The sequence below is a fragment of the Rhodamnia argentea genome, chromosome 4 (genome assembly GCF_020921035.1).
Source record: "Rhodamnia argentea isolate NSW1041297 chromosome 4, ASM2092103v1, whole genome shotgun sequence".
Taxonomy (NCBI): Eukaryota; Viridiplantae; Streptophyta; class Magnoliopsida; order Myrtales; family Myrtaceae; genus Rhodamnia; species Rhodamnia argentea.
Window position 1 is genome coordinate 3,291,996 of NC_063153.1, and position 13,892 is coordinate 3,305,887.

The window sequence follows — 13,892 nt, forward strand, 5'->3', positions numbered from 1 at the left end:
AAACGATTGTTAACTTTGTGCTAATTATCGTGTTAAGCAGTGTGAGACTGCTAGACCGAGTAGATGGTTTAGGACTCTAATTCCTTGGCGGAATTATTTTGGTTCAAGTGCTGCGAAGAAAGTTGATGGAAATGGAAAATCAAGGTAGAGGTTCCAGAGGAGGTTCTAGAGGATGTTCTAGAGGAGCATCTAGAGGAGGTTCTAGGGGAGCCTCTAGTTCAAGAACTGCAGTTAGAGAAGATCTGAGAGTAGATGGAGTCCTTAGGGCTCTTGAGAAGATAGGAAATCTCATGGGTAGGCAGACTCGAGAACGAGCCGCCACTATTACCCAAGCCGCCGAGGCTGCTATTGCGGCCGCTGCCGCTGCCCATGGGGGCAATGTCAATCAAGGGAATGACAATGGAAATAGACAGATGCATCGGTTGGTAGAGCAGTTCTTGAAATTGAAACCGGTGAAGTTTACCGGGAAAGGTGACCCGTAAGCCGCACCTCATTGGATAGAAGATCCGGAAAAAGCATTTGAGGTATTGGGTTGCACCGAGGAGGAGAAAGTGACCCTAGCAATGTATCGCCTTCAAGACACGACTAGTGATTGGTGGAGGGCCACCAAGAGAAGAGTTTTCCCGGAGGGTACCGCTTTGAATTGGACTGTCTTCACCGAGATCTTCAATGGAAAGTATTTTTCCGAGACCGCTCAAGAGCAGAAAATGTTAGAATTTCAACAGCTTCGCCGTAACCATATGACGATAGATCAGTATGAGGCTGAATTCTCGAGACTCACAAAGTATGCTCCGAGGATGGTAGAGAATCCTTTGGATAGAGCGAGGAGGTTTCGAGACAGATTGAGGCCGGAGCTTCGCAGTCGCTTGATCCCGCTAAACCCGAAAGACTATGACGAGTTGTATGAGAGGAGTCGGATGGTGGAGCGAGACATGAAAGAGAGGGCTACCGCATCCGGATCGCGGTTCATGCCAACCGGGGACAACCGCCAATTTGGCAAGAGGCCAATGATGGGAAACCGGCGCTTCGTCCCTCCAATCGGGAGAAATAATGGGAAACAGGTGTATCGGTCCAACCAGAATCGCCGATTTTGTGGCGGGAGGCACGGGAATGGATCTTGCCCGAGTAGAACGGGAGTGTGCTTCAAATGTGGAAAATTTGATCATCATATAAGGAATTGCCCGGAGCTAGCCCCGTAACAGCGATTTCAACCCTAAAGACCTCAAGTGAGACCTCAAATAAGAGCCGCTCCTCAGAATAATCAAAATAGGCCGCCGGCGCAAGGGAGAGTGTATGTAGTGGCGCGTAATGAGGCAGAGAATGCGTCCGGCGTGATCACATGTACGGTCTTCTTATGTGATCATGCTGCATATGCTTTATTTGATTCTGGAGCATTCCATTCATTTGTATCTGCTCAATTTGTGGAGTTAGCTGGGATTGAGTTAAAAGCGCTAGAAGTAATGTTGCACGTAACTATGCCCTTAAAGGATAAAGTATTGGTTACCTTAGGGTGTACTGGATGTAAGATAGTCATTGGTGATAGAGAAGAATTAATAGACCTAGCAGTTTTGACTATGCATGATTATGATGTGATAATTGGGATGGATTAGCTAGGGAAGCAAAGAGCTGTTTTCGATTGTGGTAGCGGGGTGATCCAATTCAATCCGATTGGACATCCTAGATTTGGGTTTGTAGGAAGTCGAGGAGGTATCTCAATTCCCCTAATCTCGTCACCGGAAGTGACTAAGTTATTAAAGGAAGGATGCCAAGGATATTTGGGTGCAGCGGTGGATTTGTCGATTGAAGGACCGAGGCTAGAGGATATAGCCGTGGTGCGCAATTATCCCGATGTTTTTCCTCAAGAATTGTCGGGATTGCCACCTGAAAGAGAAGTGGAATTTGTGATTGAGTTAGCACCAGGGACAGAACCGATTTCCAAGGCGCCCTACGGAATGTCCCTCTCAGAGTTGAAGGAATTGAAGGTCGGATGCAAGAATTGCTGGATAAAGGATTTATCTGCCCAAGTACATCCCCTTGGGGAGTGCCAGTATTGTTTGTAAGGAAAAAGGACGGGTCATTGCGATTATGCATTGACTACCGGTAGTTGAATCATGTAACCGTTAAGAACAAGTATCCGTTGCCAAAAATAGATGACTTGTTCGATCAACTACAAGGCACTTCAGTATTTTCTAAGATTGATTTAAGGACGGGCTACCACCAGTTGAGGATCAAGAAAGAGGACATATCGAAGACTGCTTTCCGTACTAGATATGGGCATTATGAGTTCACGATCATGCCTTTTGGATTGACCAATGCCCCGATTGCCTTTATGGATATGATGCATCGAGTGTTTAGAGAATTCTTGGATCAGTTTGTCATCGTGTTTATCGATGATATTCTAGTGTACTCGAGGAGTTTGGAGGAACATGAACATCATCTGAGCATCATTCTACGAACCTTAAGAGAACACGCTCTTTATGCCAAATTTAGCAAGTGTGAATTTTAGCTCGATCAGGTAGCGTTTCTTGGACATATTGTCTCGGGTAATGGAATCTCAGTAGACCCGGTGAAAATAGAGACTGTGGTGAATTGGCCAAGACCGACGTCCGTCACGGAGGTTCGAAGTTTTTTAAGCTTGGCGGGGTATTGTCGCCGATTTATGGAAAAGTTTTCTTCGATAGCTATTCCGTGACGCAGCCTAACGAAGAAGGAAACTCACTTTGAATGGACTGATAAATGTGAGAGGAGTTTCCAAGAACTGAAACATAGGTTAACGATGGCACTAGTTCTGACGATACCATTGGGTCCAGGAGGATTTGAGATTTATAGCGATGCTTCGCTAAAGGGACTCGGATGCGTATTAATGCAACATGGCGGGGAAGTCGCGTATGCGTCGCGACAGCTGAGGCCTCATGAGCAGAACTATCCAACGCATGATTTAGAACTTGCGGCGATTGTTTTTGTGCTGAAGATTTGGAGGCATTATCTGTGACATTCTGAAATCCAACACTTTTGAAGTAATGAAATGTCATCGATGTATTTCAGTAAATCTCGCTCAGAATTGATCACTCTTGAGTTAACTAACCGAAGGGGAATGGCTAATTGGGAAATGGGTACGTAGACCTAAGAACTTGACCATGGATCGATGCTTTAGCCATAAGGGTTGTCGAGGGAAGGTTTAGAACTATTATAGGCCGATCCAAGAACGACTAAGGAACAAATTGCTAGCGTTATATAATTGGATCGCGGGTGATTCCGTTTGACCACAGTATAATTTGTGAACGTTCCTAAACCGTTTCTTGACGATCGCGTCCTTCGTAACTAATGATCGACCCTCACAATCACATGACAACCAAGGTCGCCATAGCTTGAGTATGATATGAATCATAAGGTCGATACGCATAACTCCTAAAGAGCCCCCCATTAGTTTGAGATAAACCGAGTTGCAATCGATTGGGATTAGCCATTAAATTGGACTTTGAACTTGGGCATCGGACTTTTAAGGATCATAATATGAATATTTTGGACGTCGCCTCACCAAAGTCAATTAAGTTTACGGTTCGTCCCAAAATGATTAGAAAAGTGAGATATAGATGGAATTAGAAATTACTCTTTTACCGTTGGATTATAGCTCATTCCTCAAGTTAGATTAAGGGCAAAGTAGTCTTTAGACTTGAGTTGGATTTACAAGATTGCCCCCTCTTGTTGTTATTTGCAAGAAGCCAAAAATTTGAATTATTGATGTGACTCCCTAGACAACTCTCCTTAAAACCCTCAACCACCTAGTCTACTAAGCCCCCTCAAGTCAAAAGCCTAGTCTAAGACAACCCATCACCTCAATCTCTCACTCTTTCTCTTGGTTTTGGGAACAAACTCTTGAGAACCAAGAGCTCATTTTCACTCTCCCTTTCCCCTTTCTCACCACCATCTCCTTCTTGTTACCTTGTCCGTTGGTCACCGGGATGCCTCACCACCACCACTATCGACCACCTTCCTCCGCAAGAGCACCGTGAACCTTGAACCGCCGTCCGCGAGCCGTTGAGAGCCCGCAAAGCCAAGCCAAAACAGCTGCTGCCCTGCACTGGAACTATGAACTTGTAGGGCTGTTCTAAGGAGTTTCTTGAGTGGTTTCAAGGTAAGAAACTCCATATACCTCACTTAGTATGTTAGACAAGTTGTGGAAGAAGTTTGGAGTGGATAAAGAGGATTTAAGTGGCTGACTTCAAGCGTTTTCCTTGGACTGAATCAGCCCTCAAATCTGTTCCAGATCTGGTCGTGAAGTCTTGCCGCCCCTTGGTTGGCTTTTCAAGCTTCAATCTTGTGGTAAGTTACTCTTAAACATATTCTGGGACTTTAGGTTACTAATGGATGGTTTAAAATTGGATTGGTAGGATTTTAGGGTAGTTTTGTATGAAGAATGTGTGAAACTCGAGAGACCCGTTAATCCCCTTTTTCAGCGCGCGTCGAAATTGAAATGGCTCGTTCGAGGTCGTCCGGAGTCCGAATTGAGCTCCGTTTTCTCCCACATGACCGTAAGATCATGAGGAACATGATTCTGAGTTTAGATTGCTCAAAAAGAAATTAGAAAGATGTCAGTTTTTCTGAGAGTAAGTCTAGATGTAGAAATCAGTAAGTGGATACCGCCGAGGATGCATGGACGTGACTAAATTAACTTGTTTTCCCTATATGTGTTTGATCTTGAGGTGCCCTTGTGGATTGATTACTTATCGTTATTATGTTCGGCTATGGTTTGCCAATGTGAATTGAGCATTTGGAATTGACTAGCTAAGTACCTTGTATTCGGTCATGAGGGATTGAAATGATCGATTGGCTAAATTGATAAATTGCTCCTAGTATGTTTGACCTTATGATGTGGAACATGAATGAATTGATGTGTTTGGGGCATAGTAGATGAACCATGAGATGTCCTTTGTGATTGTGCAATTCATGTTTACTCGAACCCGTGCTATGGTTAGTTGGCATGGCTTGTGTTGTTTAGGTCATGATTTGACTTTGAATTCAAGTTTGGCTAAGCGAACGAATTGATTATATATATGTGATCATATAATACCCTGAAGCGTGATACGCGGGTAATTGAATTTATCTTGAGGCGTTAAACGCGAGATAACGACTTGATGCGTGTTTACACGAGTCTTAATATTTATAATGACTTGATGCGTGATTACGCGAGTTTTAATGATTAAAATGGCCTCAAGCGTTATGACGCGGGCACTTGGCAATCTGATATCAATGATTGGTATGTGATTGAGATATGTGATAGGAAACACCCTTTATGATCCTGTGATTTGTGAAATGTCCAAGTACGAAGCTCGACCTTAAAACCGTAAAGCATGACTTGAATTACGAACTTCTATCTTATGTTTGTAATGTGCTTTTGTCGTTTTGCTTGCTGAGCAATTGTCCCTTTGAGTAGAATTACATGTTTTAGGAATTGTCTGGAGGTACTACCGGCTTGGTCTAGGTTTAGGAATAACTTGCTGAGATTTATTCTCACCCCGTCGTGGGATAACAATTTTCGGGTCCCAAATGGTGAAGTCCCATGATCGCCATGGATTGGCTTTTGAAGATGCCCTTTTGAAGTAGATGAACCGTTAACCTTACCCGATTGTACTTCTTTTTGTAGTCTTAGAGAGCTGTTTTTATATTTGGGGTTGTGTTCGCCCGTATAGCTCTGTAAAGTTAAACTTCATCTACCTTGTTTTATTAAGAGAAGTTGTATTTTGAGAATTATCAAGTAGTAACTTTTGAAGTCAATTTGATGTTTTTAAGAAATGTATGGAGTAAGTTTTAAATCTCTCTTTTACATCCCGAGTCATTGTATTTCATTCTGTTGTATGGAGTGTAGTTCTCGCTTTCGCATGTGCTTATCATTTCATGCTTAAGTTCGTTGCCGTTGGATCCTTGGGAAGTTTATAAACTTACGGCCCGTGCGGGGTGTTGGCGTGCTCGTAAGGTTCGGGACGTGACATTATCTGTGGGGAGAAAAGTTTCAGATTTATACGGATCATCAGAGTTTGAAGTATTTGTTCTCCCGTAAAGAATTGAACATGAGACAGCGACGTTGGATGAAATTACTAAAGGACTACGATTGTGATATTTTATATCACCCCGGAAAAGCGAATAAAGTAGCGGATGCTTTGAGTAGGAAGTCGAGCATGGCGCATTTATTGGTTAAAGAGTGGACTTTATTGGAAGAGTTGAGAGATTCGGAGTTTAAGTTGGAAGTTTACAATCTCTCAAGTCTACCGGCAACTCTGAAGATTGAGCCCGAGATTCGGGCGAGGATTAAGGCGTTGCGATCGGTGGATCCCGACATTCAGAAAATTTTAGAGATGGATGCCACCAAGAGGAAACTTGAATTTCAAGTGGCCGAGGATAGAATCCTGAAATTTTGTGGACGTCTCGTGTGTTCGAATGATGAGGAGCTTAAGGAGAAAATTTTGTCAGAAGCTCATCAAAGCGGCTACAATGTGCATCCAGGCAGCACTAAAATGTATCAGAATTTGGGACAACATTACTGGTGGAATGGAATGAAAGTGGACGTGGCTAAGCATGTGGCTAAGTGTCCGACGTGCCAACAAGTGAAGGCACAACATTGTAAGCCGGGAGGGCTACTTCGACCGTTAGAGATTCCCGAGTGGAAATGGGAACATGTTACCATGGATTTTGTCATGGGACTACCAAGGAGCTAGAGAGGGCACGATTCAATTTGGGTAGTTGTGGACTGATTGATTAAGTCCGCACATTTTCTCGCCGTATGGAAAGATTTCGCAATGAAAAAGTATGCTGAGCTGTATATGCGCCAAATAGTTCGATCGCATGGAGCGCCAAGAACAATTACGTCGGATAGAGATCCTAAGTTTACCGCGACTTTCCGAAATAGTCTTCAGAATGCCATGGGAACCCAAGTGCAGTTTAGCACCACCTATCATCCTCAAACAGATGAACAATCGGAGAGAACAATTCAGACTCTTGAGGATATGTTGAAGGCATGCGTGATAGATTTTAAAGGGGATTGGAAAGAACAGCTGCATCTAGTGGAGTTTGCCCACAATAATAGCGCCCCAACGAGTATCGGAATGGCACCATTTGAGGCGTTGTACGGCAGAGCTTGCGTAACTCCGGTTTGTTGGGATGAAGTTGGCGAGAGAAGTATAACGGGACTAGAGCTAGTTCAATAATCTGTTGAGGTAGTGAAAGTGATCGGAGAAAGGTTAAAGACTGCCCGTAGTCGTCAAAAGAGTTATGCGGATAGACAACGTAGACCGTTGGAATTCCAAGTGGGTGATCACGTTTTCTTGAAAGTGTCGCCGATGAGAGGCTTATCTCGGTTTGGGAAGAAAGGAAAGTTAAGTCCGAGGTACATAGGTCCATTTGAGATCCCGGAACGGATTGGGACGTTAGCTTATCGACTCGCCTTGCCGCCGAACTTGTCCCAAGTCCATAACGTTTTCTACGTGTCTATGTTGAGGAAGTACGAGCCGGACCCAACTCATATACTGGATCATGAAGTCGTGGAAGTTGATGAAAGAGTATCCTACGTGGAGAGGCCGGTGCGAATAGAAGACAGAAAGGAACAAGTTCTGAGGAACAAGACAATTCCACCGGTGAAGATCGTATGGGAACACCATGGAACGGAAGGGGCAACCTGGGAAAATGAAGAAACGATGAGGCAATCGCACCCCCATTTGTTTGAATAGATAAGTTTGTTGTAAATTTCGAGGACAAAATTTTTGTAAGGAGGGAAGAATTGTGACATCCCGTAATCCGGCTCGTTTTGAAGCCTTGAATAAATGAAAAGTCTCATTGATGTATTTCAGTTTAATCTCACTCGAGAATGGTCTATCTTGAGCAGACTAACCAAATAGGAATGGCTAGCTAGGAAAATCAAATACGTGGACCTAAGAACTTGATCATGGACTGACTCTTTGGCCATAAAAATTGTTGAGGGAATATTTTGGACCAATATAGGCCGATCCTAGAATAATTAATCAACGATTTGGATAATACCCTACGCTTGGATCACGGGTGATTCCGTTTGACCTCATATGGGTTCCAAACGTCCCTGAATTATTTTCTAACGATCGCGACCATTGGGACTAGTGATTGACCCTCGCAATTGAATGACAACCAAGGTCGCCATGGCTCGAGTAATTCGTAAACGTGATTTTAATCATTGGTCGATACGCGTAACTCCTAAAAGTCGCCCGTTAGTTTGAGATACGCTGAAAATTCTATTGATCGAGATTGATCGCGAATCAAGCTTCAAAATTTGACGTCGGACCTTCATGGGTTTCAATAAATAAAATTTTGGACGTTTCCTCATCCCGTGTACAATTCCTTCGCGGTTCGCCCCAAAGAGGTTCAGGAAAAATAGATTTGGATTGGAAATGGGAAAGGACCCATTTGCCCTAAAAAAATACCCCATTTTTCACTTGGAACGAAGGGTGTTTTGGTCATTTTTCCCCTTGGCCGAGATTGACTAGTCTTTGTGGGGAGGAAATTTATTTTTTACCCCTCTTGACTTTCAAGACACCAAAAATATCCCACCCAATAATTATCTTAACCTATATTAGTTATTATTTTGGCCTTCTTCCTCCTTATTTTTTTCAAGAACCTTCTCTCTCTAGCTCACTTTTTCTCTCTCTCTCCCTCTTGGCCGAATTCTCTACACCACCACCATCCTCACCTAAAATTCTTCAAGCTTTCACCGGTCTCGCTTTGGATCGCTTGGAGTTGTTGGATCGTCATCGAGTCGCTGGCCGTGCAAGGACCGCCGGAATTGCCGCTTGATTCAAGCTTTTCTCAACCGTTCAACGAAGGTTTTTGCTAGTTTTTGAGGTAGGATCATTTCTAAACCTAAATTAGGCGGTTAGGTTGCTAAGAGACCATGAATTTGTGAAATTTTGATGAAGAAAATTTGTTGGAATTGAGCTTGGGATGGGGTGGCCAAAAATTTCATGAAGGAGAGAGAATCCATGTTCTTGAAGTGAATAGTAAAGTCAAGAGGATTTTTATGGTCAAAGTTGGACCATGGTTACTTTATGCCTAACTCTAGTTACTTTATGCTATTATTTAATCATGGTTAGGTTAGTTATTGACTCTAGTTAATTTTTGAACCATGGTTAGAGTATATTTTAACTATAGTTAATTTTATGTGGCACAATGTTGTTATGCCATGGTGTTAGTTAAATATGGCATTATTATAGTTAAGTACTATAGTAGTATTAATTGCACGTTAGAAAATTTAAATTGTTCGGCCCCGATAAATTCCCACGTTGGTATAATTTTAATCGTACGTTATTTATATATTGCTACGTTAGCATAATATGGTCGTATGGCGTAGATTAAATTCTATGGTAGGATAAATTGATCGGATGGTCTGGATTAATCTTTGGATTAGTGTGAATTAATCAGGTGGTCCCGATTTATTAATTCTCTAACGTGAGTGAATCACGTAGTCCCGAACTATTCTCAGAAAATATGAGGGTCGTATTCAATCAAGTCGTCTGAAGCCAAAGTGAGCCGTATTCGTCCGATTGTCCGAGACCGAGAAAATGTGAGGGTCGTATTCAATCAAGTCATCTGAAGCCAAAGTGAGCCGTATTCGTCTAATTGTTTGAGACCGAGAAGGTATGAAAGTCGTGTTCAATTGAGTTGTCCGCGACCAAAGTGAGTCGTGTTCGACTAATTGTTCGAGACTTAATCCGGTCATGTTCCTATGTGTCCGAGACCGAGATTTGTGGGTCGTATTCATTTTGTCTGAGACCTTGGTATATAGATATAGAGCCGTGTTCCATAAAGGTCTGAGGCTCAATGTTATGAACTTATACGCTGGCGGTGGAGTAACGTGGAATATTTTTGGAGTAACGTGGAATATTTTCAGAGTAACGTGGAAATTTTCGGAGTAATGTGGATATTTATATTATGGCCCGATGCGTTAAACGCGGGCCCCGAAGCACGTAGAACATTTTATTGTTAGACCGAGGTGTGAAACGCCGAAACGAGAGTAACGTAGAATATTTGAGAAGGTGTGAGAATTTTCGGAGAAAGAATGGAATTTTCTGGAATTTAATTGTGGAATTTTTTGGTAGAAAAGAAAGAGTTGTTGGAAATTGTTGTTCGCCTAGGTTGTGTCTAGAGGCACTAGCGACCCGATCTAGGGTTAGAGATTTTCCTACCGAGATTTTATCTCACCTCGTCGTGGGCTCATTGTTTATTTCGGACCCTCCGCCTCAGCCATGAGTGTTCCGCCCCCAAAGTTCGGTATTCCTCGGGACATGGATACGCAGGTGACAGAGTATCCCGTCGGGGAGAACCAAGTTTATTATAGGTACGGTACTACGGTTTGGGTAGACACCGGAGAGCTCTACCGGAAGCTCCAGACATACGTGGCATGGACTTATCGCCATGGGGACCTGACCGTGGGACCATTAAGCGGTTTCGATGTTCCCTTTAATGGAGTCGGGGAGTACGATCCTGCGAATGTTGCACCTCCGGATGGAGTGGTGGTGAATCCTAATGCCGCACCTGAAGTTTTGGCGCCCAACCCCGTAGCTGCGGTACCCGCAGAAGAAGATGGCGAAGTTGTGGAGCCTTCGGATGCCGAGCGGTCTCCGGATGTGGATGAGGACGAGCTAGCAGCCCGATACGGGTTTGTGCTGAATAGCGAGGATGAGGATTAGGATAGTTGGCCTCTTAGTTTTTATAGAGTGTTGTATTTTGATTGTGTAGCGGGCTTCGACCACGTGTCTTTTGTTATAGGTGGTCACGGGCTTGTACAGTGGCCCCCGAAGCCCTAGGTTTGGCAGTTTGTAACAACTATGTATATATGTACATATGTGTGTTTTTTACCATCCCAAGTTATCGTAGTGTTATTGGTTTTCTGAACGGAGATTGTTGTTGCTTCCGCGAAATTTTATTTTGTTGGCCTTTGGATCCGGGAGAACCGCATACGGTCGTGGCCAGGTGGGATATCGACGGCTCGTAGGGTTCGGGTCGTGACATATATATATATATATATATATATATATAGGCGCAAGATTAGGATTTCTTGCCCGTATCCCTTTCCTATTTTAATTCAAGGGACATATTTCGATATCTCCAATAATCTACGATATTATCAAATCAATTTGCTCATTTATCCTTTAGGATTTCGAATATGGTAATATCTTGATTAATGTCCCCCAAACCAATATTTCGGATTTTAATGAATAAAATTAATTGCTTCCGTCTCTGGTCCAAAAAATCTAAGTGTTTATGCATGCGAAAAGTAAACTATCCTATATGAACACTATATGAAAATGATTTAAATATTTTTTTCTAGGGACTATGGTTAGTCCCTAATTTTTATACAATTAATAATAAAATTAAAAAATTCAAAATTTAGGTGTCAACAATATCCCTAAAAAAAGTTAGAGAAGGTTGATTCTCCTTATGGATGCGTTTTTTGAAATGACTCGTTGTTCCAAGTCCAACTCGTTAAACTTATAGAAATTCTTTTATGACTAGAAAGTAGTAAATTATTTAACCCAAATAAAATAAAGAAGGAGTAAATCCTGTAATAAAAATGGTTTTCCTTTAGGTGGTAAACTCCAGATATATTTCCACTCTATACAACATATCTATATATAGTTTTTTCACATAAAATCGACAATTGGATGGCTAAGATAAAATCAGTCATTTCGAAAGATAAAAACAACATAATCTATTATTTTAAAGAAAAAAGTTATTTTTCATCATCAGAATATCAATTCCGATTATCTCTAGTATTAGATTAATAGAGAGATAGATTGTGGATCGTTTCTACTCAAAGCTAATCTCTCTCTCTCTCTCAAGAAATCAATGAAGAGGTTTTAGTGCCTTTAAATTTTTTATTGGGATGAAATAACAAATTCAATTTCTGCCGCATTTCAATGAAGATGTTTTAGTGATCCTACTCAAATCATTTCATAAGAGCTATTGTAGTAACTACTGTTTTCATTTGATGAATTATACTTAAACTAAGTGTAGCCTTTAGACATCACATACGTTGTTTAGTAAAAATATGTCATATAAACCATTATTAATTTGGGTGACCAGCCATTATTTTAACTTAAGATACATTTAAATTGAATGAAAATAAAAATATTGGAAACCAAGCAGCACCTAAATTTTCGAGCCAAAACAAGAAAATGAGTAGTTTGAACCAAAAAACTTTTAATTATTTTCCCGATTGTATTCAAAAGAAAATGTTTCATGGATGACAAAAATGGGGAAAAACTTCTTTCACGGCTTTGATGAAATACAAACACATCACCATTATTTCCACTTTCATTTATCAGACATGTTTTCATGAGTACATGGAATTGTAAACGAAAGTGTCATGAGAACTTAAACGTTCTATGAAACCAAACAACAAGGTTTCCTTTAACACTGTTTCAACAAGTTCTGTGGTATAAATATGATAGAGAAAGAGAGAGAGACTACTTTTCAATATCTTCCTGCTTAATTTCCCCAGAACTAGATCCGTGGAGCGTCGCATGAGAAGAAGAGAGACGAATGTAGCCAAGAGCAACTTGTCGACCATGTTTTCGTATCTTAAACGAAGCAAAGCCGACAAGTCATTCTTGGCTGCATTCAACACTCTCTCCACCTCTTCATGCAAGACTCTCGGACCGAACTTTGACTGCTCGTATCCCTTTCATCTGTTCATATCTCGACATACAATCACACATTCTTTCTCTCTTACTCGTCTATGCACCATGATAAACACACATACAGACCCTTATATAGAGCCGAGAAAGAATCCTAGAAGGCAATTGTCCACAAGCAAGAATTGACGACTCCCATATAATAGTCCCAAAGCCCGACATTCTTTCTAAAAGAGGCAACTGCTGCTCAAACAATCAGTGTGAGTGACCACACACACACACCCACTTTCAAGATACTTTTAGGATCTGGGCAATACGATGGTCCCCCTCTTTGCATGGAGAAATCCATTACAATTGGTGGGTTTGAGTTGCTTGGATTGGTTTTTCGTTTAAGAGAAAATGCTTGAATTTTAAATAATGAGTGACGGGAAGAGAATCTCTTTCCTTTCCTTTCCTTTTCTTAAAAGAGAGTGATAGGAGGAGGACAACGATGAAGGCTGGAATATGATTTGCCATTTGGCTTTGCTCAAATTCCGAAACCAGCAGCCTGAAGGTATCTTCTTTTTCTTGTTCCTCTCTATCTTTTCCTTTTCTGCTTATGACTTATGAGTGGCCTGGCCAGATCACGATTCAAGAACATGATTCGATGGACAATGCTATATTGACAGAAAAAGGGCTAAATATGATTCATGCACGTTCCCATAATCGCAGTGTCTTTATTTAAAATTCAACGTACAACCCTGTTTGTGTTCGATCTCCATTGGTTATGCTGACTAGCTCATGCTAAAATAGAACCCGCCTGAGACTCAGAGATTATTCCTAATACAAAATTAATTAATGTTTGAAGGAGTTAGGCAGTCTATCATAGAAAGGGAATAAGAACGACATGGAAAAATGATAGTGGATCAATCAAAGAGATGTGGGGAACTTTTTGAGTGGAATATAGTGAGGTTGGGGTGAAAATTTGACACAAAAGAAGAAGAAGAAGAAGAAGAAGAAGAATATGTGCTGCAATCTGATTTGAGTGGAGTTTGACCATTGAATTCAATTAGTATGCCGACACGTGAAATTAGAGCGCTGAAAGAATTAATGCACGTTGCGTCCATGAAATTCGTCTCGCAAAAGAGCACAAGAGCATGCATGTGAAGAAAAGCAAACAAAAATAGTCTTAAATACGTAAACGCAAATCTTCATGTAAGTGAATTCAAGTTTGATACGAAACAGATTCATGAGACTACA

At 41.6% G+C, this 13,892-nt stretch overlaps 1 protein-coding gene across 1 annotated transcript; it reads left to right on the plus strand.

Moving 5' to 3' along the window:
• Positions 1-563: 563 nt before the first annotated feature.
• Positions 564-1,199, plus strand: LOC125314638. Its single transcript, XM_048277471.1, has one exon. It carries the CDS (start codon positions 564-566, stop codon positions 1,197-1,199), a length of 636 nt encoding a protein of 211 aa, XP_048133428.1.
• Positions 1,200-13,892: the final 12,693 nt, after the last annotated feature.

Bases quoted from the DNA above. Each gene is read 5' to 3' on its own strand.
- LOC125314638 (XM_048277471.1), top strand. From the start codon at position 564: ATGTATCGCCTTCAAGACACGACTAGTGATTGGTGGAGGGCCACCAAG.